This window comes from Marmota monax, unplaced genomic scaffold, assembly GCF_021218885.2.
Source record: "Marmota monax isolate L192 unplaced genomic scaffold, Marmota_monax_Labrador192_F-V1.1 WCK01_AAM20220418_F8-fsc00092, whole genome shotgun sequence".
NCBI lineage: Eukaryota > Metazoa > Chordata > Mammalia > Rodentia > Sciuridae > Marmota > Marmota monax.
In genome coordinates, this window is record NW_026692583.1 from 4,941,851 (window position 1) to 4,966,548 (window position 24,698).

General features: G+C 51.8%; 1 protein-coding gene across 1 annotated transcript in view; it reads left to right on the forward strand.

The window, feature by feature from the left end:
* Ksr2 (kinase suppressor of ras 2) overlaps positions 1-24,698 on the forward strand; it is a 357,219-nt gene that overhangs the window by 202,234 nt on the left and 130,287 nt on the right. The window contains exon 5 of the mRNA XM_058579886.1: positions 9,388-9,584. Coding sequence (XP_058435869.1) covers positions 9,388-9,584 — 197 coding nt within the window. The remainder of the gene's footprint in view (positions 1-9,387; positions 9,585-24,698) is intronic.

Here is a 24,698-nt window from a genome sequence, read left to right on the forward strand (position 1 = left end):
TGAAAGATATTTCCAGGGCCTGGCCCTGCATGATGCAGCCCCACCGTGGCCAGGAAGGGGAACAGGAGGAGAGGATGTTTGTTATTTAGACACCAAGGATCAAGAGACATTTTCCTCTGGAGGGACTGTGCACCCTAAGGAGGTCCTGGGGGCTCTCAGGCTGTTTTTCTGGATAAATACCCGAGGACAGGTAGTTTGGACGGAGATCAGCACATGTGTACTGTAAAGGGTCAGGTAGTGAATACAGTGGGGGCCAGAGGATCTCTCTCTGTGCAACCGACTTTGCTATTAAATAGAAGAAGCCACAGACAACAGTAAATGAATAGGTCGGATCTTGTTCCAAGGAAACTTTATTTAAAAAAAAAAAGAGGGTGGGGAGCAGAAGGCTGGATATGGCCCCTACTTGGTTCATTGTTTAACAGCCCAACTGAGTCTGGAAGACCCTGGAGCTGCCCATTTGAACTCTCAGGCAGTCCCCCAGGGAACAAAAGGGGGAGCATATCCCGCCTTCACTGGGGCTTCCCAACCTCTACACCCAGCTCCGTGGTCAGCAGAGATGACCTGCACCTTGGAATTCTAATTTCTAGTGGGTCACACTGAAGTTGAGGTGTCTGCTGTGCTTTGTGACCCCCACCCCCCAACAGCCATTGAGTAGACTGGTAGGTGACCCCCCTACCACACTTTTGCTCCACAGCCAGGTCTGCGGGGCTGGACATAGGAAGCGGGGACATACAAAGGCCTCATCTTGTACTCCCCTTTTGTCTCCAGAAGGGCCTGATCCAGGGCCCTGGGCTTAGAGCATGCATGGTGGGTGTACGCCAGATTTGTAACCACATCTCCGAGCTTTGGTTTTCTCGTCTACAGAGAGGGTGTTACCATAGGACCTTCCTTAGAGGGTCGTTCTGAGGACCGCATGAGCTGATGCACACGGGGACTGGCACCTGGACACTAGTAAATGCCACCTGTGGGAGGCTGTTGATGGCAGCGCAGGCCAGGATGGCTCTGGAGGATGCAAAGGAGCTTGTTCTTGATTTGAGCCTTTAAGGATGTGCAGGGAGGCGGGTGGCATGCTAGAGAGAAGGATGGAGGAGCTCAGGTAGAGCAGGTTCAAGGTGAAAGGGAGTACTCAGAAAACAGTGGAGGTCAAGTGCCTTCACCAAGTAGAAAACTTCTTGGAATCAACAGATTCACCCTGAGAGAGGACCCCATCTGTGACACGGCTGGCCCAGTGCAGACCCCCGGTCAATTTCATGTGATTGTCACCACAACTTAGGGATGTCCCTCTCTGAAAAGTGAGGAGACCAGCTCAGAATGGAGAAGTAAATTGCTCAAGACCTCCCCCTGGTATAAGGGGAGTTGAACTGTCACCCAGGGTCATTTGATTCTCAGTCCCTGCTGAATGGATCATGGTGTTAGTCCACTGCCCTGGCTCATGGAAAACTAGCCTGTGTACTACAGAGGTCCCAGGAGCTGCTTGGATATCTGCCACTCTGAGAGCCACCGTCCCCCCAGCCAGATCCCACGACCACCTGGGAACCGATGCCTCTTGAGCCAGCCCGGTGTCTGCAGCTCAGTTTGGTGGGACAGGTGCACACAGGTGGTGCCTCTTCTTTGGCCTCTGAGCACTTCTGCTTTGTAGCTGGGGAAAATGGCTCTGCTTCTTACAAGGAATCTTGTCCCCAGCCCAAGTCGCTATATTAACACAGCAAGGACGATGACATATGTGTCTCACCCAGAAAGCAGTTTGTACAGATGTCTGGGACCCAGAGCAGGGGGGAAAGTCCCCGGGCTGGTGCTGGGCTGGAATGGCATCTCATGCCATCGTGGGGACCCAGGCTCTGGGTTTGGACAAACTGGTCTAGGACATTGGTGCAGGGTGGGCTCAGTTGCTTCACTTGTAAGATGGAACTTAAGGTGGTGAGAACTCCCTGAGCAATCACCCAAAGTGTAGCTCAGAGGACTTTGCATACCAGGCATTTTCCTGGGCCTTGGAGACAACATTCACAAACCAGATGAAGACGGAAAATCTGTTCTAGTTGGTGGAGACCGAGAACAAAGGCAGAAGTGAACAACACCCTACAAATTATCACTCCATGCTGCTCAGCCCTGTGTGTGGCCCTGGTGGCTGCTCCACAAAAGGCAGCAGGTGTTTTTCTGATCTCAACCACGAGGCCAAAGCATCCCTTGAGATAAACGGACAGTATTAGTCAGCTAGGGATGCTGTAACAAAATACCGCAGGCTGGGCAGCTTCAGCAGCAGACGCATATCTTCTCACAGTTCTGGAAACTGGAAGTCCGGGACCGAGGTGTCAGCAGGGTCAGTTTCTCCTGAGGCCTCTCCCCTTGGCTTGCAGGTGGCTGCCTTTTGAATGTACGTCGCCTGGCCTTTTCTCCATGCTTACCTGTCCCTGGTGTCTCTTCCTCCTCTTACATAGACACTAGTCCTGTTGGATGAAGGCCCCACGTTTATGGTCCACCTCTTTTAAAGACCCTCTCTCCAAATGCAGTCATATTTGGAGGGACTGGGAGTTAGGACCTCCATTTGGGGGTGTGTTATAACTCAGTCCAAAACACGCAGTGCTGGTGAGACCTTGAGAGGGTCTTGGGAATAAGAGCAGCTGGAGACGGGATACTTTGACCAAACATTCTTCGCCCCTGGGAGAGCCGATCTCCATTCTCTACTTCTGCCAGCTGTGAACAAGGCTCCCATTCTCCACCTTCTCACCAATGTCTCTGGTTTCCCATTCCACACCCCTGCTCCCCGGCAGCCCTGGCCTGACCATCCTGGCAGGTTTGGAGATGCAGCTCAGTGCAGTCTTGACTTGTCATTCCCTAGTGACTAATTCCCTGGAGCAGGCTTAATGTGCTTGTTGGCCATGCATCTATCTTCCTGGGAGAAATGCCTGTTCAAGTCCTTCACCCACTTTTTAATCGGGTTGCTTGTCTTTTTTTTATGATTGCTTGAAAAAGTAAAACCTTCATCAGCTATAACTTTTATACAGAAGCAAAGCACACAGTTTTTTTTTTTATGTACAGCTTGATGAATTTTTATCAGTAGACCCAGGTAGTCATCACCAAGACAAGACCAAGAACATTCTCTACCTTCCAGAAAGCTCCTGGGGTCCCCTTCCAGTCACAACCTCCTCAAGGTGATCACTGATCTGCCCTTCTCTTGCCATTGATTGGTTTAGCCCATCATTTTATATTTTCTTTTAAGTACCAGGGATTGAACTCAGGGGCTCTCCACCACTGAGCCACATCCCCAGCCCTATCTTATATTTTATTTAGAGACAAGGTCTCACTGAATTGCTTAGTGCCTCGCCATTGCCGAGGCTGGCTTTGAACTCGGGATCCTCCTGACTCAGCCTCCTGAGCTGCTGGGATGACAGGTGTGTGCCACCGTGCCCAGCTGTTTTGCCCGTTCTTAAAATTTATATAAATGAAGCCTTAGTTCTGTTTGCTCTAACAAAATTCCATAGACTGGATGATGTGTAAATAAAAGAAATGTAGTCTCAGTTTTGGAGGCTGGAAGTCCAAGTTCAGGGTGCTGGCATGGTCAGGCTCTGGTGAGGGTCCTCTTCTGGACTCCTCTTTGAATTCTCGCCTGGTGGAAAGAGGAGTTGGGTCATGTGGCTGGGGTGGGAGTGTGTAGAACTGGCTCTTGGCCTTGGCTCTGCTGCAGGGGGATGCCTGCTTTGTGTCATGTGCTGAGGATACAGGCGTTTCTTGTACGGTAGGCACAGGCCATGGGGGAGAAGATGCTCATCCAGAAGGAATAAATGCAGAATTCTAACGGGGATACATTCTATAAGAAAAGGCAGGTGCTGCAGGAAGCATATGTTACCAAGAGGTGGGACTAGTTCTGAGAGTTCAGGATGACCTCTCTAAAGAAATGGTGAGCCTTCCTTCAGCTTAAAGGAGGAGCAGGTCTCTACCAATGGGCAGGATGGGGACAAATGTCCCATATGGCAAAAACAGCCTGTGCAAAGGTCCTGAGGTGGATGAGATCTGGTGTGATCAAGCACCAGCAAATGGCCAGAGCAGGTAGAGTAATGGAGCGACATGGGGATGGCACTAGAATTTAGACGGTAGTTTGGAGAGTCCTAGGAAGATGTTGTAGACAGAGGAAGGGAGACTAGTGGGAAACCTTTGGAAGGTTTTAAAACAGGTAGTGACGTGATATAATATATGCTTTTTAGAAACCTGGCTTTGTTTGTTGAGCAGAGATACTTTGTAAACAATCAAAAGTGGGATCTGATTGTTCAGCCATAAAAAAAAGAATGAAGCCCAGATCCAAACCCGCAACACAGATGGACCTTGAATGCTTTTCTGCTCAGTGAAAGAGGCCAGACACAGAGGTTCCCTTAGCGTGCGGACCCCATCTGAGTAGTTCACATATTATGATCCCAAGTACATGAAATCTCCAGAATCAGCCAATCTACAGGGATAGAAAGCAGACCGGGGGTCGTGGGGGGCTGGCCAGGAGTGGACCCGGGAGTGAGTGGAATGGGTGAAAGGCTTCCTTTTGGAGAGATGAATGTCTGACTAGGTGGAGGGGGCGGTTGTGCAACATGTGGATGTGCTGAACGCCTGTGAATCGTTTGCTTTCAAGTGGTTAATTGTTAAATTATGCGTGTGAATGTCATCATCTCAATACAGCAAAAAAGTGGCCCCAAAAAGGGGGAAAAATGTGGACCTGAGATTCCAGCAAGGACCGGTCAGGCAGCAGCTCAGGTGGGGGAGGAAGGGAGGAAGGTGACTTGGAAATGGAGCCTCGTGAACCAACTTTTTCAGTTGATATTTGTCATTCTCAGGATCCCTTTAATAACCCTAATAATATCCTAATAGTCCTGGGCTATCCCACGTTTATTAGGCATCAGGGAAGGGGGCGGCACTTCCCTAGATGCCGGCTCTGGGAGAGCCTCTGCCTACTTGACCTTCCTAAGCATGGACGCCGACCCCTGAACGGGGTGTCTTTGCCCAACACGGATGTGCAGCCTCCGCTCATCCTGGCTCTGGGGCCCCATTTGGAAAGCCCTACGGCTCCCCCAGGGCGGATGTCCCAGAGGCTGTCGCTGACCCTCCTAGGATGTCCTTGGCCCCGTTTCCTGATAGGTGACTGGTGCCATGGACAGGTACTACTCTGCACAGACCGCGGGAGGCGCCATCCTGTGAGTGACACCCGCAGCACTCCCGGGAACCTTAGCTCAAGGTCACCAGGCACAGCACGCGTGGGGCGCGAGGGGGGATGGTGAAGGTGGAGCACATCTCGTCTGTGAGAGCCTCCTTCGCGCAGGGAGGCCGTGGTGGGACTTCCTTCCACCCTGCTCTGGTCACTCATCCCCCCACTTCCTCTCCCATCTCTCTCCTTTCTTTCCTTCGGTCCCTCTGTCCACCCTACGGTCCTCTCTTTCTTCATTATGTCCGTCCATCTGTCCGTCTTCCCTTCTTCCTTCGCTCTCTTTCTCCCTTTCATCTCTGTGTCCATCCACCTGTCCATCCACCCCTCCTCTGCTCCATCTGCGGCCACCAGTTGGGAGTCAGCCTCTCTGACACCGCGGACCTTCTGCTAAGTGAGCTGGTCAGAGCTGGTTCTCGCCGGGGTGTGTGTGGCCTCGTTGCCTGGTGGCTGGGTGCCTGGAGGCTCCTGTGGGTGTTTGGGAGATGACCGTGGCATCCCCGGGTCTGGCTGTGTCCTCCTCACTCATCAAGGGTGGTGGTGGTGGTGAGGGGGTTGTTGGGCGTTTCAGGGGAAAAACAAGAATTGGCTTCAGTTCCCGGTTCTTCAAGGCTGTTGCCATAGCTATAAAGACACGTGGTCCCAGCTGGTCACGGTGAGGTCAGTAACAGGCTCAGAGACCCTGCGCTTCCTGTAGGCTACCTCACACTCTCACAGTAGCCTCTGGGTGAGGGGCAAGTCTTCTCCCCACTGCCAGGTGAGGAAACCCAGGCTCACAGAGGGAGGTCACTCTCTTGAGGTCCCCATCAGGACTAGAGCCCCAATCTCTCCTATCCCAAAGCCTTTGAGCTTAAGCACTAGATGACACTCCTTTGGGGTTGAGGCTTCCTTTATCTTCACCACTGGACGCTCATGTGGAATGAGGTGCCCCCCTGCCTGCCTCCACCTGCTTCCCTCTCCTCCAGCTCTGGGCGGGGAAGAGTCAGTCAACGAGAGCTGCTGTAACAGGAAGCACCTGTCTGGTCCTTGCCACAGGACCCTGGGGGAGATAATAAGCAGGGTTGGCAGCCCCATTGCTGCGAGGGGGCGACTTGGCAGGCACACTGGGGCTCCTTCAAGTGCTGAGTGGCAGGCCTCTTGGAGAGTGTGACTTTTAGGCTGCCTGAGTTTTTAAATTAACAGTTTTCCTTGGCTCTTCCATTCAAGGAGGCTTTGCTTTGACCACCAGAGGGCGCTCAGCTCCCGGCTGCACAGGGTGGGGGTTGGGGAGAGGTGCACAGGAGGGGTGAGGGCAGTTGGGATGCAGTTTTAACCAAGCACCCTTCAACCAGCTCCTGGGGACAGGGAGCCGCGTTTCCAAGCTTTTCATTCATCTGGTGCCAAACTAGGGGCTGAGGGTTCAACCATGGGAACCCCACGGGTTCCTGTCCTTGAGGAGCCTACGATCCAAATAGAAATGGAATGAATGCCACGTGGCACATGCCAGAGTGATCATTTAGGAAGCATCCAGCGACCACCTACTATGTGCCAGTGTCTGCGCTGATTGCCAAAGATAGGAAAATGAACTCTACATTTTCTGGGGGCTGAGATGAGAAATTGGAAAAACCAATTTGGAAAAAAAAAAAAGAATAGAAAACTACAGTCCGACAGATGTGGGGAACCGGGAATAAACATGGCCGCGTGGTGTCAACTCAGGCTGGGAGGGACGAGGGAGCACTAGAGAAGGCTCCCTGCAGGAAGAGTGGCCAGTCCATGCTGGGAGGGACTGGGGTCTCAGAAGGCTTCCTGAAGGAGGTGACATCAGAGCTAAGTCGTCGAGGACAAAGAGGAGGAGAGTGTGTTCCTGGTGGTGGAGGCTCATAAGCCAAGGGTGAGAGGGTCAGAGGACCAGGTCACGGTGCGTGGGACATTAGGAACAGTAGGAACATTCGGTAAGAGGCCATCTTGCCATCTTGCCCTTCCTCTTTAGTCGCTCAAAACTGAGAGGGCTCAGAGCAAGAGAGAGGGAGAAGGACAAATGGAAATATCTACGTGGGGTTCTGGGGTGTTGTGGTGAAGTCCTCCAAGAGGAGAGATGGAGGAGCCTTCCGGGACTCTGCTAGAGGTCAGGGACCATGGGCTCAGGGTGGACAGTGGTCTGGAGTCAGGACTGACGGGGAGAGTCTGGTGTGGATACAGTTAAGAGACGGGCGGGCCACCCTTCCCCTGCCCTTTCCCTATGACCTGTCCTTTCTCTATGTCCTTGTCAGTGGAGAGAGGATAACATGGCATCCTCCTAGAGGTCATGGTGAGGCTTGGAATGAGACCTGAAAAGCCCCAGAGTCAGCCCCCGGGACACGGTCTGTATTCAAAGTAGCAGTAATAGTAGGCGTGGTCAGTGCTGTCGTTAATCTCACGATGAAGCGTCCTGCTTGGTAAACTGGACCGGTTTTAAAATGTCCACACCTGTGTCGAGGCCTCTCGAGATGCCCTCTCTGAGCTGCAGATCAAAGCCCATCAGCACCTGGCTGGAGTGCTTCTGCTTTTAACATTTCCTCCCCGTCTGTTTCTCAGTGTGAAGAGTCCTGTTGGAAATGGAACAACTTCACCTGCTAATTATCTGCTTGCAAGGAAGACGGACAGAGAGAAAATATGGATTCAAAAAGAATCCTGAAAACCCTGGTGTTTTTCTTTATTTGAGCATGGGACGTTGCATAATCGCCAAGCCCCTCACCCCCCTCTTTTGAAATTTTTAGACATTTGAAGAATATGTTTGATTGAGCCCAACCTTGAGTGCGTACAAAAATATCATTCGTAAGATAGTTGATGATAGTTGGCGATAGTAAGACAGTTGGCTTCTGATTGGATATTAACAGTGGTAACACATTTCTGTTAATTAACTGTTTAAATATCACACCATTTCTTTCCTTCAGAGAGTTGTTATAAATTTCCTTATGTTTACAATTCCATGCACCTTGCCTTTTTTGTAGGGTTTTCCACGAATGCACTCTGTGGTAGACAGGGCAGACGCTCACTCAGCCCATTGGGGTTACAGGGTTGAGGTCAGGTTTCCCTCTTCCGTCTTCTCTCGAGTGGATTTGGAGCCGGCCATCGATCAGAGGCTACGAGCTGAGGGTTTCTTCACTTTGCTGTTTAGAGATCATTCAACGAATATTTAAGTTCCTGTTAAATGAGAGGCGCTTGCTAGGTATGGGGGTTTTGTAGAATATCGCATCTCCTGGGTCTTAGAGAGTCTCTGAGATTAGGACCGAACTTTCTAGAAGTTTCCACATTGTTTTAGTTGCGTATACTTCAAAGGAATCCTCAGAGGGATCCCCAGGGTAGATAACAATCATGATGGATCCTGATACTTCAGACTGAGTAATTTACAGGGATTATTTTGTCTAATCTTCTCCACATCCTGGCAAAGAACTCTCTGATGGATAAGAGAGTTAAGTTTGCAGCGTGAAAATGATTCGCCTGAGGTTGGTGAAAGCAGTCGTCAAAATCTGGAGAGTGTGGCCCTGTTCACCAGGCTACGGACACCCCCGGCATGTCCCCACCCCCAGCCCCCAAGTGTTGCTGGTTGCTCTCTGGTGGGAGCAGAGAGGAGGGCTGGGGGCGCACAGGGTCCCCTCTTGACATAACTTCACACATCTCCTGCAGCTGCCCTTGAGGGGCCTCATGGGATCCAGCCCACAGTGTGGGAGGGGCCCACTTCCTTCTGCACCCCCAAGATGGGTACCATCCAGAGCTCCTGGTCAGGGCTGGACTGAGAACCAGTGGGGGTGTGTGCCCAAGCAGGTTGTTCTCATATGGATGCAGATCAGTGACTTGGGGACTGACGTCTCGGATGGGGTAGAGGCCACCTTGACACAGACCTCCTGAATGCACCGAGGTCCACTTCTTCAGACAGCCAGAGGACAGTGTGGGGGCTCGTGACCCTGAGAGCTCAGAGTGTGAGGTGGGAGATGCCCTTGGCCCTGGGCTCTTTAGAGCTTCTTGAGGGAGCAGGGTAGAAAGGATGGCTTGTCCCCTTAGCTGTCCTCTATGGTGGAACGGGCTTTTCGGTGGGGAACCCCCCCCGGCCCCTTTCTCTTTTCCTGGACGCTGTGGACCTTCTCGTGTCTCCCCTTGGGGTTGGGACCCTCCGGGGGGAGACTCAAGCCTGGCCCTAATTCGGAGCCTGGATGGATACATTTCCCTGTGGTCTTCTCTCTCCCTCCCAGGGCCAAGAAGAAGAGCAAACCTTTGAACCTCAAGATCCACAGCAGCGTGGGCAGCTGTGAGAACATCCCTTCCCAACAGCGCTCCCCACTGCTGTCCGAGCGCTCCCTGCGCTCCTTCTTCGTGGGACACGCGCCCTTTCTGCCGTCCACCCCTCCTGTCCACTCGGTCCACACCACGGAGGCCAACTTCTCTGCAAGTAAGTCACCGCCCTGGGGCTGCACTGGCTGGGGGCAGGGGCGGGGACGGGGCGGCCACCTCTGGTCCCCAGCACTTTGGCTTTATGGGCCAGGTGCAGATGATCTGTTTCCCTCTGACACTCCTAAATCGCTCACTGATCAAGGCTCAGCTGGGGCCGCCGCCTCCCCTGCGCACCTCTCACGCCCCTTTGGGTGGTTTTGAAGGGGGAGTGATTGGCAGGTAATCACCGGCCCGAGTTCCTGCTCTCTGATCCGCAGGTGTGGAGGGTGGCAGAGGAGCAGCTTTGCTCTCCATCGGGTTTTTCTTAGCCACTGGGGACGAGGTGGCTGTGATGAGGCGGTGTGTTTTTCCCTAGCTCGGGTCACCACGCGAAACCTTTGCATCTCAGAGATATATTCAGGTTCAAACTGGGCTGAGCGTGGCCTGGGGTGGTTTATGTTTTTGCTCTCACCAATTTTCTGCCGGAGACAGAGTTGTTATTACTCGGAGCGGAAATGGAAGTTTCTGGAGATGAAGGGCCGATGGTTCAGAAGGCTTTTAATCTCCTCTGCCCAGAGGCCCATTGTGATGAACGGGCGGGCACAGACAGGGTCAGAGGGGAGTCCCTTGAACACAGTCCGGCCGGTCCTCTGGCCAAGATAGCAATTTTGATTGATTGGTTTGCTCAGGAGAAGGAGGGGCCGCTAGACCGTGGAAAAAGTGACCCCTGCCCCTTCATACAGCCACGGGCTGTTCACGTCTTGCTGTCACTCTGGGTAAAGGAGAGAAATGTTTACTGAGCTAATCACCCACCCTCGGGAGCTCTGAGTTCTTGCAATTATTGATTGGATAGATGGATTGTTCCCATTGTCCAGATGAGGAAACCGAGGCTGTGGGGCAGCAGAAAACTCGCCCGAATTCACACAGCTGTCACGCACTTGAGCTGGGACTTAAATCGTGTTCTTTCTAATGCAGAGTAGATCAGTTCAACCATCAGATGTGATTCGAGAACCCAAATCAATCCCTCCAAGAAGGTCTTTCTCTAAATCTGGGAGTTTTATTTGTTGATTTACTTACGTGACATCGGACATCTGGCTGGATGTCGAGGCTGTCCCCTGGGAGTGAGCCTAGTTCTGACGTGTCTGACCTCCAGTGAGATGAGAGTCTCTCTGAGCCTCGGTCTCTTCTTCTGTGAAATGGGGATAATTATAGGTTTGCCACATACACAGTCGTGAGGACCAGCTGAGCTCATGCCTGTCAGGCATGACCTTGTCCACAGGGCCTGGCACACAGTAAGTGCTTAATAAATGGTGGCTGTCATCATGTTGCTTCTTAACTCCTTTCTCTGGTATTTACAGCCTCTGGCCCCCTGGCCACTGTGGCTGAATGCCGTCCCCCTGCTTCTAGCCCTAAGAGTGCTTGGAACTGACCTTGGCACGACACGGGGCAGCAGCAGTCTGTCCTCGGGCATCACTATCCCATGAGTGAACATGAGGACAGTCCCCCTGGGGGTTGACTAGTGCTCTGCACGTTAGTTTGGGCCAGAGTATTTGGGTCCTGCCCCTGGCAAGGGGTCTTTGAGGATTCTCCACGGCTCCTGCCTTTCTGCCCCTGCTCTGGTGCCCACCTGAGAGGGAAGGTTGGTCTGTCCACCTTGGGCAGCAGCCAAGACCTTTATTCAAAGGCAGCTCCCAGCACTTGGCCCTTGGACCGTCCTGGCCTTTGTGGGCGAAGAGGTTGTCCTCTGACCTCCTGAAAAGGGACAGGATGGCATTGGCGTCCCCGTGGGATGAGCTGGAACCCCTTGGACCAGCCCCACATCCATTGATGCCAAGGAATAGCAGAAGGACAGACAGCCTGGAGGGTGGGACGGGCTCCAGTCGAAGAAACAGGAAGCTCTCTGCTGGAGCCCCAGTGCCACCAACGGCCTGTGTGTCCTTGTCCCTGCTGGCCGGGTGGACAGTCCTCACGTTCAGACTCCCCACGCTCTGGGAGGCCGGCAGCGAGCGCTGTTCTGGGTTTACAGATGGGAGAGGAGCCCGGAGGGCGCCTGGCCTTGCCCCGGGCTGTGTCTTGAACCCAGACCCAGCCCTCGCCTGCAGCCCACCTCTGCAGCCCACCCAATTCTTTTCTCTCTCTGGGTCTCCGTGTCCCCAACTCTGCAAAAAGAGAGTCCGCAGAGGCCCATTCCAGAGCTGGGGAATTTGGCCCTTCTGAGGCTCACCCCCAACCCACTTCCCCTCGCCAAGTCCCTGATCCTTTAGGATGCGGTTTGGAAAGAGCCCCTCGGCCAGGGCTGGATTCTTCTGCTTGTCTGGGTTCCCAGCCCCCCTCTACCCCGAGTACCGAGCCTCGGAGCCTCAGGGTGGCCGGCGGTCCTGTGTGGGCTGCGAGAAGGACGTCACCTCCTCGGGGCTCGCCCTACTCCCCTGGTGTAGGGGTGATGAGTCGGGGAAGGTAGGGGTGCCCCAGGAGCCCCAGCTCATGGAGGAAGCAGGGTTCTCCCGGGCTCCCAGCCCTCTGTGTTCTCGGGCTCACTCAGTAAGAATCAGGCACGGTATCAGACTCTCCTGTTCAGCCCTTATGTAAAGCAACTAATAAAACTCCCAGATTTGGACAAAGGCCTCCTTGGTGGATACTTGAGTCTCCAGACACCGACTCAGAAAGGAACTTGCTCCCTGAGAAGCAGCAGTGGGCGCACCTCTCCATGCTCACTACGCAGACGGCCCTCACCTTACAGGGGAGTCCCGTCGACCCCTTGTAAATCCAAGATACCCCAAGTCAGGGACACATAGAACACGCCCACCGGACATCACAGCTTAGCGTAGCCCCCATAACGTGCTCACGACACTAACATTAGCCTATATCTGGCAAATCATTGAGCCAAAGCTTAGTTTTAAAATAATTTTAAATTTGCTCTAATTAGTTATCCATGACAGTAGAATGCACTTTGACACATCCCACATAAATGGAGCATCACTTCTCATTCTTCTGGTTGTCTGTGATGTAGAGTTACACGGGTCATGTAACCATGTGGAATAAAAATGTCCAATTCATTCTACTATCCTTCCTCCCCCCAGGGCCCCCCTCTCCCTTTACTCCCCTCGGTCTAATCCAAAGTACCTCTATTCTTCCCTAGCGCCCCACCCCATTGTGAATTAGCATCCTCATATCAGAGAAAACATTCAGCCTTTGGTTCCTTGGGATTGGCTTATTTCATTTAGCATAATATTCTCCAGCGCCATCCATTTACCGGCAAATGCCATGATTTCATTCTTCTTTAAGGCTGAGTAATATTCCATTGTGTCTATGTACCACATTTCCTTTATCCATTTGTCTGTTGAGGGGCACGTAGGTTGGTTCCATAGTCTAGCTATTGTGAGTTGAGCTGCTATAAATATTCATGTGGCTGAGCCACTGTACTGTGCTGATTTTAAGTCCTCTGGGTATAAACGAAGGAGAGGGATAGCTGGGTCAAATGGTGGTTCCGTTCCAGGTTTTCTGAGGAATCTCCACACTGCTTTCCGTGATGGTCGCACCAATCGGCAGCCCCACCAGCAACATATGAGTGTACCTCTTTTCCCCACATCCTTGCCAACATTGATTGTTGCTTGTATTTTCGACAAAGCTTATTTTATAAGAGAGTTGAACATCTCGTGTGGTTTATTAAATACTGTACTAATAGTGAAGAAACAGACGGATCATATGAGCAGGCTTTGACTCCATCATCGAGTACAAAAATCAAATCAGGGCAGTTGATCCATGAGCCATCCTAAGTCAGGGCCCGTCTGTATTTATTCCATGCTGCTTGGGTCGGGGCTGAGGGTCGCCACCCATGTACCCCATTTGGGGTCCAACAAGCTGTGTACCTGTGGCTCTTCAGAGGGTCATCTCAGATCCCAAGTACATAGATGAGGCTGTCTCTAGGTACCCTAAAAAAAAAAGTTACTTTAGAGTGAAAAAGAGCCACCTAAATGAAAAGTCAATTGTTCATCATCCTTTATCACCAGCTGGTGGAAGGGATTTTGGGTTTGGAACAACTAAGCCGCTGCTGAACAGTCATTAGGCAAATCAGTGAACCTCCTGAGCCCGTTTTCTACCCCGCGAGGATGCAATGAGGCTAAAACGAGGAGCACAGATAAATTTCCTAGCCCGGGGGCTGGTGCTCAGGGCGCTGCTGCGTCTCCATAAAGGGTCGGCGGGGAGCTATTGCTGTGTTAGATGATGGAGTCACTTGGAACAGGGGTGCAATGACAGTAATAGCCGTTGGCATTTATTCTGTGCTGACAATATTTCAGACGTCGTGCAAAGCAATTTCCTTTTATTTCATCCATGCTGCATCGTCCTCTAGAACCCAAGCACCATTATTATCCCCATTTCACAGATGAAGAAACTGGGGCTGGGAGAGTTTCAGTCACAAGCCCAGGGCTACAAGGTCAGGAAAGGTGAGACATTCGCACTCATCCTGAGTCCTTTAACCTACAACTCGGGGCTGCGAGGGACAACACCATCTTCCTTGAACCCCTGGCTGCTCAGCAAGTGGGGAACTGAACTTGCTGAGTTTTTCTCTCCCGGTTGGAGAGTTGCCCGTCAGCATGCTGCGCTGGTGTAGAGAGCAGCACCCACGCTGGCTAGCCACTCGCCACCCCTCCTGGGCTCTCTTTTAATATTCATGACACCCATGGGCCCAGGTGCTGGCCATCCCCGTGGGGGCCAGGCAGCTGCCCACAGTGGCCAGGAAGCCAGCCGCGGGCAGCTTCTGCGGCTCTTTCATCCTGGGTGTCGGGGTCAGGGCTGGGGTTTCTTTGTTAGCTGCCCTGGGGGTGGAGAGCTTCAGGGCAGCGGCTGCGGCGGGGAACAAGTGGCCGATGGGTCTGGAACTTTCCTATTTGGATCATAATGGCACCAGCTGGAGCTGAGACAGAGGCACTGGTCTTAGGAAGTATTCGCTTTTGCAATGTTATCTGGAAAGAGCACGTGCCCTCGTCCGGGGCTGTCATCCCGGGTCCTCACTGGGTCCCATTCTTGGTCCCGCAGACGAGGTGAGGAGCGCAGACCCCGGGTGGAGATGTGCCCCGTCCTGGAGTTTTGTCGTGGGGACAGAGCAGGGAGCCGTGAGGAGCCAGGAAGCCCAGTGGCGCATCCCGGGCTCGGGCAGTCACTGGAGGGTTCTGAAGAGTCTCGGGATGGGGCTGATTGTATAATGGGGTGTAATGAGGCTTGAGGCCGAGGTTCATTACCCCGCAGCAGAGGGGGAGGAGAAGCGCGTGTCTCCACAGAAGTTTGCGCCTCCACCATGGACTCGGCTCAGAATCGAGAGAGGTTGGGGGTGATTTGGGCTCATCCTGGCTGGCGCAGCGGCAGCAGTTCTCAGGACAGAACGTGTCTCTCACCGCGGTGACACAAAGGACTTTGCTCCCCAAGGATGAGCAAGAGGGGCAGTTGGCATTGGTGCTGGTACCCCCCACCATGGACCCAGCCGATGCCGTACTCACCTTGCCCTATTTTGGAAACTCAGTGTCTAGCAGGTCCCCAGCAGGTACTGCCCATGGCTCCACCCCAGTGTCCCTGTCTAAGTGCTCCGCAGGCATTAAGATACACACACCTGCAGGCAAAGTGGTTCGGAGAGGTCCTTCGTAAAAAGCACTGGTCCCTGGCATTCCCTGTCCCCCGCCCCTCCCAACCTTCCTTTCCAGAAACAGCCCCTTTTAACCCCTCTGTGTCCAGTCACAGGGTGGTCACCTCCACCCTGTAAACTGGGTTACCCCAGGGGGGAAATTGTGTTCCAGACCACCACCAGCAGCAGCAGCAGCCTGTGCTCGTTAGAAATGCAGATTCTTGCCCTCCTCCCGGGTCCCAAACCTACTGAGTCAGGAGCTCAGAGCAGGGGGCCGGCAAGATGAGTTCCCACGAGCCTCCCCCCCAGGTGGGGGGGTCCTGCAAGCCAGCGCTTCGGAATCACTGGGCCATGGGACAATTGATTTTTAGTTTCTCATTTTTGAAATCAGCGCTTACGTATCATGGCTTCTACATCTGCAAACCAGCCAACGGAGAATCAAAGATATTTACCAAAAAAATCCATCTGCACTGAGCGGGTGTGGACCTTTCCCCTCGTCACTGTGCCCTAGACACTATAATGTAGCAACGACTTCCGTAGCTGGGACACTGTAGCAGGTGTGATGGGCGATCTGGAGGTGGTTTTCGTACCCAGGAGGATGCGTGGGGTTCTGGGCAAACCTGTACTGTTTTCTACCAGCGAATTGAGCATCCTCCGTTTTGGAATCCACGAGGGTCCCGGAATCAATCTTCCATGAATATGGAGGGGAAACTGGGATTCCAAACTGCAGGAAGAGTGGCATAATAATATCAAGAACTTAGTTTTTAATATTTTTCCCTTTCTTTCTCTCTCTCTCCCCCCCTATTTCTCTCTCTCTTTCTCATTTTTGCAAACCTTTTCAGACTGCATTGCCTGTTCGCTTAGACCCTTCCATAACCACACAGAGCTCCCAAATTCAGTGCACTTAACATTGTACCCGTATCTCCCTCTGATCACATTCAGTTTCAGCGACTGCCCCGTTGGATCCTTTACAGAAAATTTTCCTCCCGGGACAGGGCACCATCCAAGGTTTCATATTGCATTCGGCCGTCCAGCCAGAGTTTCTCGGTCTGTCTTTGTTGTTCATGACTTGGACACGGTCAAAGAGAAGGACCAGCTTCTTTACAGGACGTCGGGTGCTGCCTTGTGCTGGGTCTGGGTAGGGTGTCTGCACCTGGGGGCCTGTTTCTGCTTCCTGTGTGACATCTTTGCAGAAAATCACCCTGGGCGGGAGCGGGAGACCCAGGACCTCCCTGCACCTACTGTCCTACCTGCGGCTCTCCAGGTGGCCGGGAACCAGCCCTCACCTTCCTGGGGATGCTCTGTGATGAGAGGGGACTTGATCCAGACCTGGCCTTGTCTCTTGTCACTAAGGGTGTACAGAAGGTGAAGCCAGACGCTAGCGCTGCTGGAGAGGCTGGAGAGGGGTCTGCCTTTATCTTTCCAGAGTCATGTCCACCCTGTCTGTTGCGGTTCATTTGCAGCCGTGTTGGACGAGGGAACTGTGAACCCCAAAGTCATGCCCGTCTTCAAGCTCTGGCTCCCTGTGGATGGGCCCTGACTTGGAAATGCAGTCTTTGCAAGTGTCCTCAAGTCTAGATGAGGTCACTAGTGTGGGCTCTGATCCAACCTGCCTAGTGTCCCCAGGAGAGGAGAGCGACTTGGACAGAGACCCACCACGTACCCTATAAAGATGGAGGCTGAGATAGGAGTGAGGCGCCCACAGCCTGGGGGCACCAAGGGTTGCTGGAGCCACCAGAAACTGAGTGTGAGAGCAGCAGGGGGTAGATTCTCCTTCAGGACCTCCAGAAAGAGCCAGCCGCGCTTTGGAAATCAAGGGCCCCTTGGTTTGGGACCTCCACAATAGGGTCACAGTGAGTACATGGCTCTTGTTTGAAGCTGCCCAGCTGGCCACTTGCTCCAGGGCCCTAGGAGACCAATGCAGAGGTCCTCCTCCCTCTCCTCTTCCAAACAAGACTAAGGGAAAGTCGGCACCGGGCCAGTCCATACGATCACGCGAACGCTGCCCAAGGTCACCTTAGATATTCCTCCAACAGGGCTGCTCTCCCAGACACCTTCGGGTCCTGAGGAGAACAAAAGAGTTAAGCTGCTGGTTGTGAGGGAGGGAAGAAAGAGGTAAGAGCCCTGGCCTTAGGATGGGGTCAGCCTGCGTCCCAATCTTATTTTTGACGTTCATTAGCTAACCTCTCCCAGCCTCACTTTCCCTACCTTTAAAATGGGCACATGATACCTTCCTCATGAAGTGGGTATTAGGATGAAATAGAAGGATGCCGGGCACCATGCTGGGTGCACAGGAGCCCTCACCCATGTGGTGTTGGGGTTCAGGTCAGTTTTGGGACCTCGTTGTTTTCTTCAGGACGACGCCCTGAACCCACCATACCTGAAGACTGTCATTGGCATTGATTGAATCTCTAATATACAAAATATGATACTGAGTGTCATAAAGGAGTCAAGGAAGTGGGTGTCACAGTCCCTGACTGCAGAGAGCTTGCAGTCCAGTTGGTTGGACACTGTGGGGGACAGAGGCACACTGGGGCCGTCTGTGTTTTCCTCTCAGGGCTGCAACCCTGGTTGTGTGGCTCTTGTCGGATCCCCCAGTACCGCAAAGCCCCAGTTTCTTCATCTGGCCAGTGAGTATAGGGCTGTACCCACCTACGTCCTTGAGCAGCTGTCAGGGGACACAGATGCTGATCCACAGGAAGAGCGTGGATCCCTTTGACAAATTGTCCCTTTTCTGTGTACTTGAGATTCCATTTCCAGAGCATGTCCCTCCAGAGGGAGCCCCGTGGACTTTCAGCTCCCCACGAATCAAGAAGGAACCGCTTCTAGCCTGGTGGCTTCCAGACTTGGCTGCACATGCACGTCACCTGGGTAGCTTTATAAACTTCCAGTGCTCAGGCTGCCCTCCAGCCTGGTGACATCAGAACCCCTGGAGACCTGGGCTCCGGCAGTAGTGCTTTTCAGTACATCCTGGGGGGTGGCAGTGCGCAGCCAAGGTTAAGCACCGGCCGGCCGGAGCGGCCAGCGGGCGACAGCAAGCCCCTACAGGATTTCCTGAGCACCTCCAACCTCAGCGTCTGGACTGCAAATTTGATTTTCTCATCTCAAACCGTATCCAAGCCCCACAGATAAAAAGATGACGGGGTTTGGACTGTGCTGTGATCTCGTGTAGTCTGCAGGTACGAAGGTCCTGCAAGGCCACTGTTTGCTGGTGACGTTGCTGCGGGCAGATGCTGATTTCTGACAGGTGATCTGGTGCCCTGGCTCCATCTTCAGCCCAGCTGGCCCCAAGCCATGGAATCGTTGGACCCCTACGAGAGAGGGGACCCGGGCGCTTTGCAAATCCTGGTTTTCTAGACCAACTACACGCACGTCTCTGTCTCGTTCCTTGACGACTGATTCTGTTCTCTGAGGCCAGGCCCAGCACCTGGGTATTTAATAAGCTCCTGTTGAACTGGGACCAAGAAGAGAGCCCAGAGGGAGGGTTCAGGCCTGGTTATATTTTTGCCAGCGACCAGACACCTGAGAAAAGGGGGACACCATAGTGAGCATTTCCACAAAGTATGTTTGTGAACTTAATCAACATTCCTTGAGTTTATGGCCGTATCCTGTGGACCTTTTTGGTGTTCCATGTCCTTTTTTAAAAAAAAAATTAAATGATGGTAATGGTAAAGTGTGATTGTTTTTTATTTAGGGTCTTTATTTGGGGAAGGCCGTTGCTAACTTTAGGCAATTCTCTATTTATTTTATTGATTCATAAAATCCAAGTCAGAAATGGTCTCAGTCTGTTTTCTATGCTATAACAAAATACCCGAGGCTGGGTGATTTATGAAGAAAAGAAGTTTTTTTAAGCTCATAGTTCTGGAGGCTGGAAGTGTAAGAGCAAGGAGGGCTTTGTGCTGCTTCAGTTCATGGTGGGAAGCAGAAGGACAAGCAGGCACAAGTGGAAAAGAGAAAAGGAGCTGAACTCTGGTGACAGGTAATACATCCCTATAAGAAAGGCATTGATCTTTCGGGAGGGCGCTGCCCCAAGACCCAGACACCTCCCACTAGGCCCCACCCATAAATATGCTGCCATGGCAATCACGTTTCAACATAAGTATCAGAGGGGACAAATCATATTTAAATTGTAGCAGAAACTATTTTTTTTCTAGACGGGAGTCTTAAAACGTTCTTACACTATTTAGCAGTAAAAGTTCTCCGCAAAAAGGAATCTTACCTAGAACCCCAATTCACGAATAAGAGATAATACGTGAAGCAGGGAGGGTCTGGTGTACCATTCTCTGGGCATCCTTTCCTTCTGTCCCCTAGCAAGTGGCTCCTGAGACATCTTGAAATCTATTTAGAATGGGTGTAGTGGTGCACGCCTGTCACCCCAGCAGCTCAGGAGGCTGAGACAGGAAGATCTCGAGTTCAAAACCAGCCTCTGCAAAAGTGAGGCCCTAAGCAGCTCAGTGAGACCCTGTCTCTAAATGAAATACAAAATAGGGCTGGGGATGGGACTCAGGGGTCGAGTGTCCCTGAGTTTAATCCCTGGTACCAAAAAGTGATTAAAAGAAAATCGATTCAGAAACTCCGATTTTATTTAGAGTCCTTATGAGATATTTCTTTAAGTGTTATGAATGAGGTCATCTACATGGATGAGTATGTCAAAATGAACCCCACGATCGTGTGCAGCTGGTTAACGAAAAAGGCCCTTCCCCCATCTTCCCATTCAACCAACCACATCTCCCTGGGTTGGAGGCCAGGGCTCTCTGTCCTTATCCACCATCCCGACTGCCGGGGGGGATAGAGACGAAACAGCCAATTGTGACCGTTTACCTGGCTTTGTGGGGTCGTGCCCCCCGAACCCCACAGGAGCAGTGGAGAGGAGCCAAGTTGATCTGGGGACATGATTTCAGAGGTTCAGTCCGTAGTGGGCCAGCTCCATAGCTCTGGGTCCAAGATGGCCCAGAATCTCACGGGAGAGGAGCATGACCCAGGAACACAGCTCAGGACACGGTAACCAGGGAGACGGGGTCCAGCGCTGCGCTGACCGGGGACAGAGGCACACCCGGTGACCTGCCTCCTCCAGCCTCACCCTAACTGCTCGTAGTGGCTCCCCAGTTGGCCCAAGAGTGGACTGACCACTGTCTATATGAGAACTCTCAAGAGTGTATCTGACCACAGCTGGGGTTCAGGATGCTACCAACATAGGAAATGAGGGAGTGGGAAAGAGGAAACGCAGTGGGGGGCCAGGGAGTGAGACCTACAGGCTGAGCCGGAGTCGCCAGAGAATGACTGGGGACGGACGCAACAGCGTGGAGGGCGGAGGGAACAGCCCTGCTGAGAAGCCAGGGCCCCTGTGGGGAGGCAGAGCTCTGGAGTTCAGTCCACAGGAGGCCGGAGCCAGGTCTGGGGTTTGACTCCACATCCTGGATCTAATCTCAGCCTCTTAGGGGGGCTGTCCAGTCTCAGGCTCAGGTGTGAACGCACCTGTGCCCTTTACTCCTTCCCTAACGGCCACTTCGGCTGCCTGACAGGAGCATCCACTGGGAATTGTCCCCCGGAGACAGGAGCTCAGAGTGGTCCTATTTAGCCATCGGGCCATTGCAGAATCATGAGTGCAGTGAAGTCGAGGTCGTCCTGGGAGTGGGGTGGACCTGGGTCCAAAGTGACGTGTCCTAGAAGAAGAGGGGAATTTGGATGGAGGAACCCAGGGAGGTGACCAAGAAGGAGGCCCTGCAAGCCAGGAGCGCCAGGAGGGAGGAGAGGAGACCCCTTCCCTGGTCCTAGAGGGAGCTCCGTCTTGCGGGGAAGGAAACATCTGGCCTCCGGCCTCGCGAGGGAATGCGTCTCTGTTGTTGTGAGTCACCCAGTTTGTGGCACTGGGTTGTGACAGCCCTGGGGACTCAGGCAGCGTTTCCAAGGGGCCCGTCTGCAGCCCAGAGTCCTGTGAGTACCTTGCTAATGAGCCAGCCTCCCGGTGGCCGGATCGGTCTGGGAGTAAACGGGGTGCTCCGGGACAAGTGACAGGAACTCTCCTCAACTGTGAAATTGCCCGTCCATCACTGTGTTCCGATGATCACCTCCGGATAGCCCCCTAGTGACCATAAGGAGTGAAGTGCCACTTTCCCAAAATGCCCCATGGCTCTCTGGGTGGCCGTTTGCTTTGGAGGAGAGTCTGAGGGGGGGGCTCTTGGCAGAGGTGGGGGCGGGAGCGGATTAGTCACAGCCGCAGACTCCCGGGTCTACACTGCCTGCTCCGTCACAGGAACATTTTCCCAGTTAAAATGAACTCCATCAGAATTATTCTTGGCTTTCTCTGGTCACCCCACTTTCAAGTTCAGTGATAAACTCAGTCAGTTCGGAAAAGCCCCCCATCAGTTTGATGGTGGAAGGAGTATTGAATGCATTCAAAACCTTGCAGTGTGGCCCGGGCTGGGCCATTCCTGGCTGTGCAGCATGGGGCAGGTTCCTCAACCTCTCTGTTTCCCCATCCGGAAGTGAGGTTCTACTTCTCTCCCAGCAGAACGACAAAGAGGAGACTCAAGAATGGACTGCAGAGAGGGCTAGTCCCCTGGGGGAGGCTGTTTCAGACATTTCCTAGTGTGGGCAGGCACCCTGATCCCGCATCTGTTTAGGGGTTTGTGGTGGGAAGCATCCATTGATGGGTGGGTAAGTCTCAATGGTTTTTGCTTTCTACAAAATATTTTAGAGACAGTGTTACAAATTACAAGTTGTGTATCCACATATACGTGTGTGTATGTGTTTGGGATATAAACCGGTGTTTCTGCTTTTCCTAGAACTAGCATATTTCCTGGTGCACAAAATTTAAGGGGTGGGGCAAGGAAACTCCGACACCAAGATAAAGCTATCTTTAGTGAAATTGTTCAAACAACCAAGCAGGCAAACTACATGGGCCAGCCTCCTGTTGGTGTCAATAAAGTTTTATTTGAGCTGGGGCCGGGATTAGGGACTGACAAGGGAAGCAAGCTCATGTGGGCTCAGGGTTGACTCCTCTGTTGAAATAAAACTTTAATCCTTTCTTGACCGTGGTTTGCTTTTGCATTCATATTGATTTTTTAAAAGCAAAATGTTACATTGCAATATTTTAAACTGGTTCCCTGAGATTTTTTTGGTTACCTCCTGAAGCTAATGCCTGATTCTTATCCTAGCCCTGATAAAATGAATGTGCACTATCAGTACTGAACTTGAACTTGAGAGGTAGAACATCACACGCTTCCGTGTGTTCCTTGACCAACTTCTTCCTTTCCCCTAAGAGATGGTACGGGCCTGGATTGTTTTTTCTTCTTTGTCTTTCTATGTAGGACATGTCACATGTACATGCCCCCAAATATCTAGCAGGGCTTTGTATATTTCTGTACTTTATAAAAACGTCATACTTCACATAGTCTGTGGCTTTTTTTTTCCTGATATTCTGCTTTAGAGGTTTGTGTAGGTCTCCTTGAGTAAAGTTTATTTATTTATCTATTTTGGGCACTGCGGATTGAGTCCAGGGGCACTTAACCACTGAGCCACATCCCCAATCCTTTTTATGTCTTGGACAGGATCTCACTAAGTTGCTCAGGGCCTCGCTTAGTTGCTGAGACTGGCCTCGAACTTGCGATCCTCCCACCTCAGCCTCCAGGGTTCCTGGGATGACAGGCGTGCAACACCCCGCCCGGCAGGTGTATTTATTTTTATGCCATAACAGACGGTGCTGCCCCAACCTCAAGATGCATATTTATCACTACAGTTTAGCACCTCTAAAACCAGGCTCTGATTTGCCATCTACAGCCCCTCACAGTTGCTGTCTGCCTGGCGGGCTTTGGTGGCAGTTGTCACCGTGAGCGGACATGACTCCTTATAACGCTGTCACTTTGGGGTGTTGTGCATTGTTGATCTCACAGGAGCAGAGTGTCAATGGAGTCTGTGAGGTTTTCAACATTATGGCAACCGTGACTTGGCTTTAGAAAAAAAAACATTGTACATAGAAAGGTGTGGGGACAGAGCCACAAGAGAGATAATAAATTGTCTGAAGAAGCTTAAAAGGATCTTTAAATAGTATGAGAGGAAAATTGAAGTGTGAGAAAGCACTATGCCTTGAAGGGACTGGCAACCTCTTCCTCAGTGGTCCATAAATCTCTTCTGGACCTTAGTCAGTGACATCTTGAAGTCATGAAACACGGTGACATTCCCTTGCATGAACAGCTACAATTAATTCCTGCATTCCTCGGTGGAAGGACATGCGTTCATCCCCCCCACACACATTCTTTCCTTGTCTCCCTCTCTCTTTCCTTTTTCTTTTGTAACTCGTAGGCATCTTTGGGTGCTCTTCGGATGCACCTGAACATTTAGCACAGTTTTGCACATTTCTCGGGTGCCACCAGTCACTGGGGAATGGATATGACAATACTGACGACTGGCCTCCATCCCGAGCCTCCTGAATCAGACTTCTCCAGGGAGAGGCCTAGGATTCACTCCTTGATCCAAGCACCTTTAGTTTTGACCAGGAAGGTGTTGGAAAGAACAATCTAGAAATATTCCCCGGAACAAATGTGCCGCTCTGCGTTTCCGATTGCCGATGAGGTCGGGGGTCTCCTCACCAGTCTCTTATGAAACATTCAGGCTCGCTCACCAGGAAACGCCTGGGTCACTTGCTTTTTCTTTCCCGACTAAGTGACTTCTCTCTTTCTTAGTGATTTTAGACACTGGAAAGGTATCCTGGATTCTAATTTTTTGATGCATGTGTGGAAAATTCCTGGTTTGCATTAGGCCATCTCCCATGGTCTGTTCTGATGGGGAGGTATTTTTGATATCCATGCAGTCCAGTGTCTCATTTTTTTCCTTTATAGTTTGTACTTTAAAAAAAAATCTTAGTAAATTCTCCACCACCCCCCGCCCCGGCTGCGATCGCTCGTGAGCATGTTGTCTTCTATATTTGAGAAGTCGTCAAGTTTTTCCCTTCCCATTTAAATCCTTAGTCCCCGTGCAGTTGGTCTTGGGGTGTGATTAAGGTAGGGCCCTATTTTGATTGGCAAATGAAGAGCCAATTACTGGAGAGGCCTCTCTGCCTGGCTCACCTGCCTGCCGGCTGGCCACCAACCAGGTGTCTGCCCTCCAGGGGACACTTCTCTGTGTCTTTTATCTGGACTAGTTTCTACACTTCAGTATTCCTCTTTCATATCTGCTTGGATATGCTTTTAAATATTTGCTTAGTTTCTTTTAAAAATATTTCTCCCTTAAATGCAATGTAGTATCCCAAACTGCACACTAAAGAGGGTACAAGTGGAAAAATGAGTGGACTCCACGTGGCGTCTGGCACTGGATCCCAAGGCACATCAGGAGGGTTCAGGAGAACTCTCTCTCGTCTTGTGGCCACCTTTCTGTACATCTAAGAATACTCCAAAATTAAAAGTTGATTTAAAATGTTTTTCTCGATTCTTTTTAAAAAATCTTTATATTTTCTCTTCTGAACTCCATGTTTTAATCCTTAAACCCCTTACTTACTTTTGTGTTTTAAATTCGTCGTCT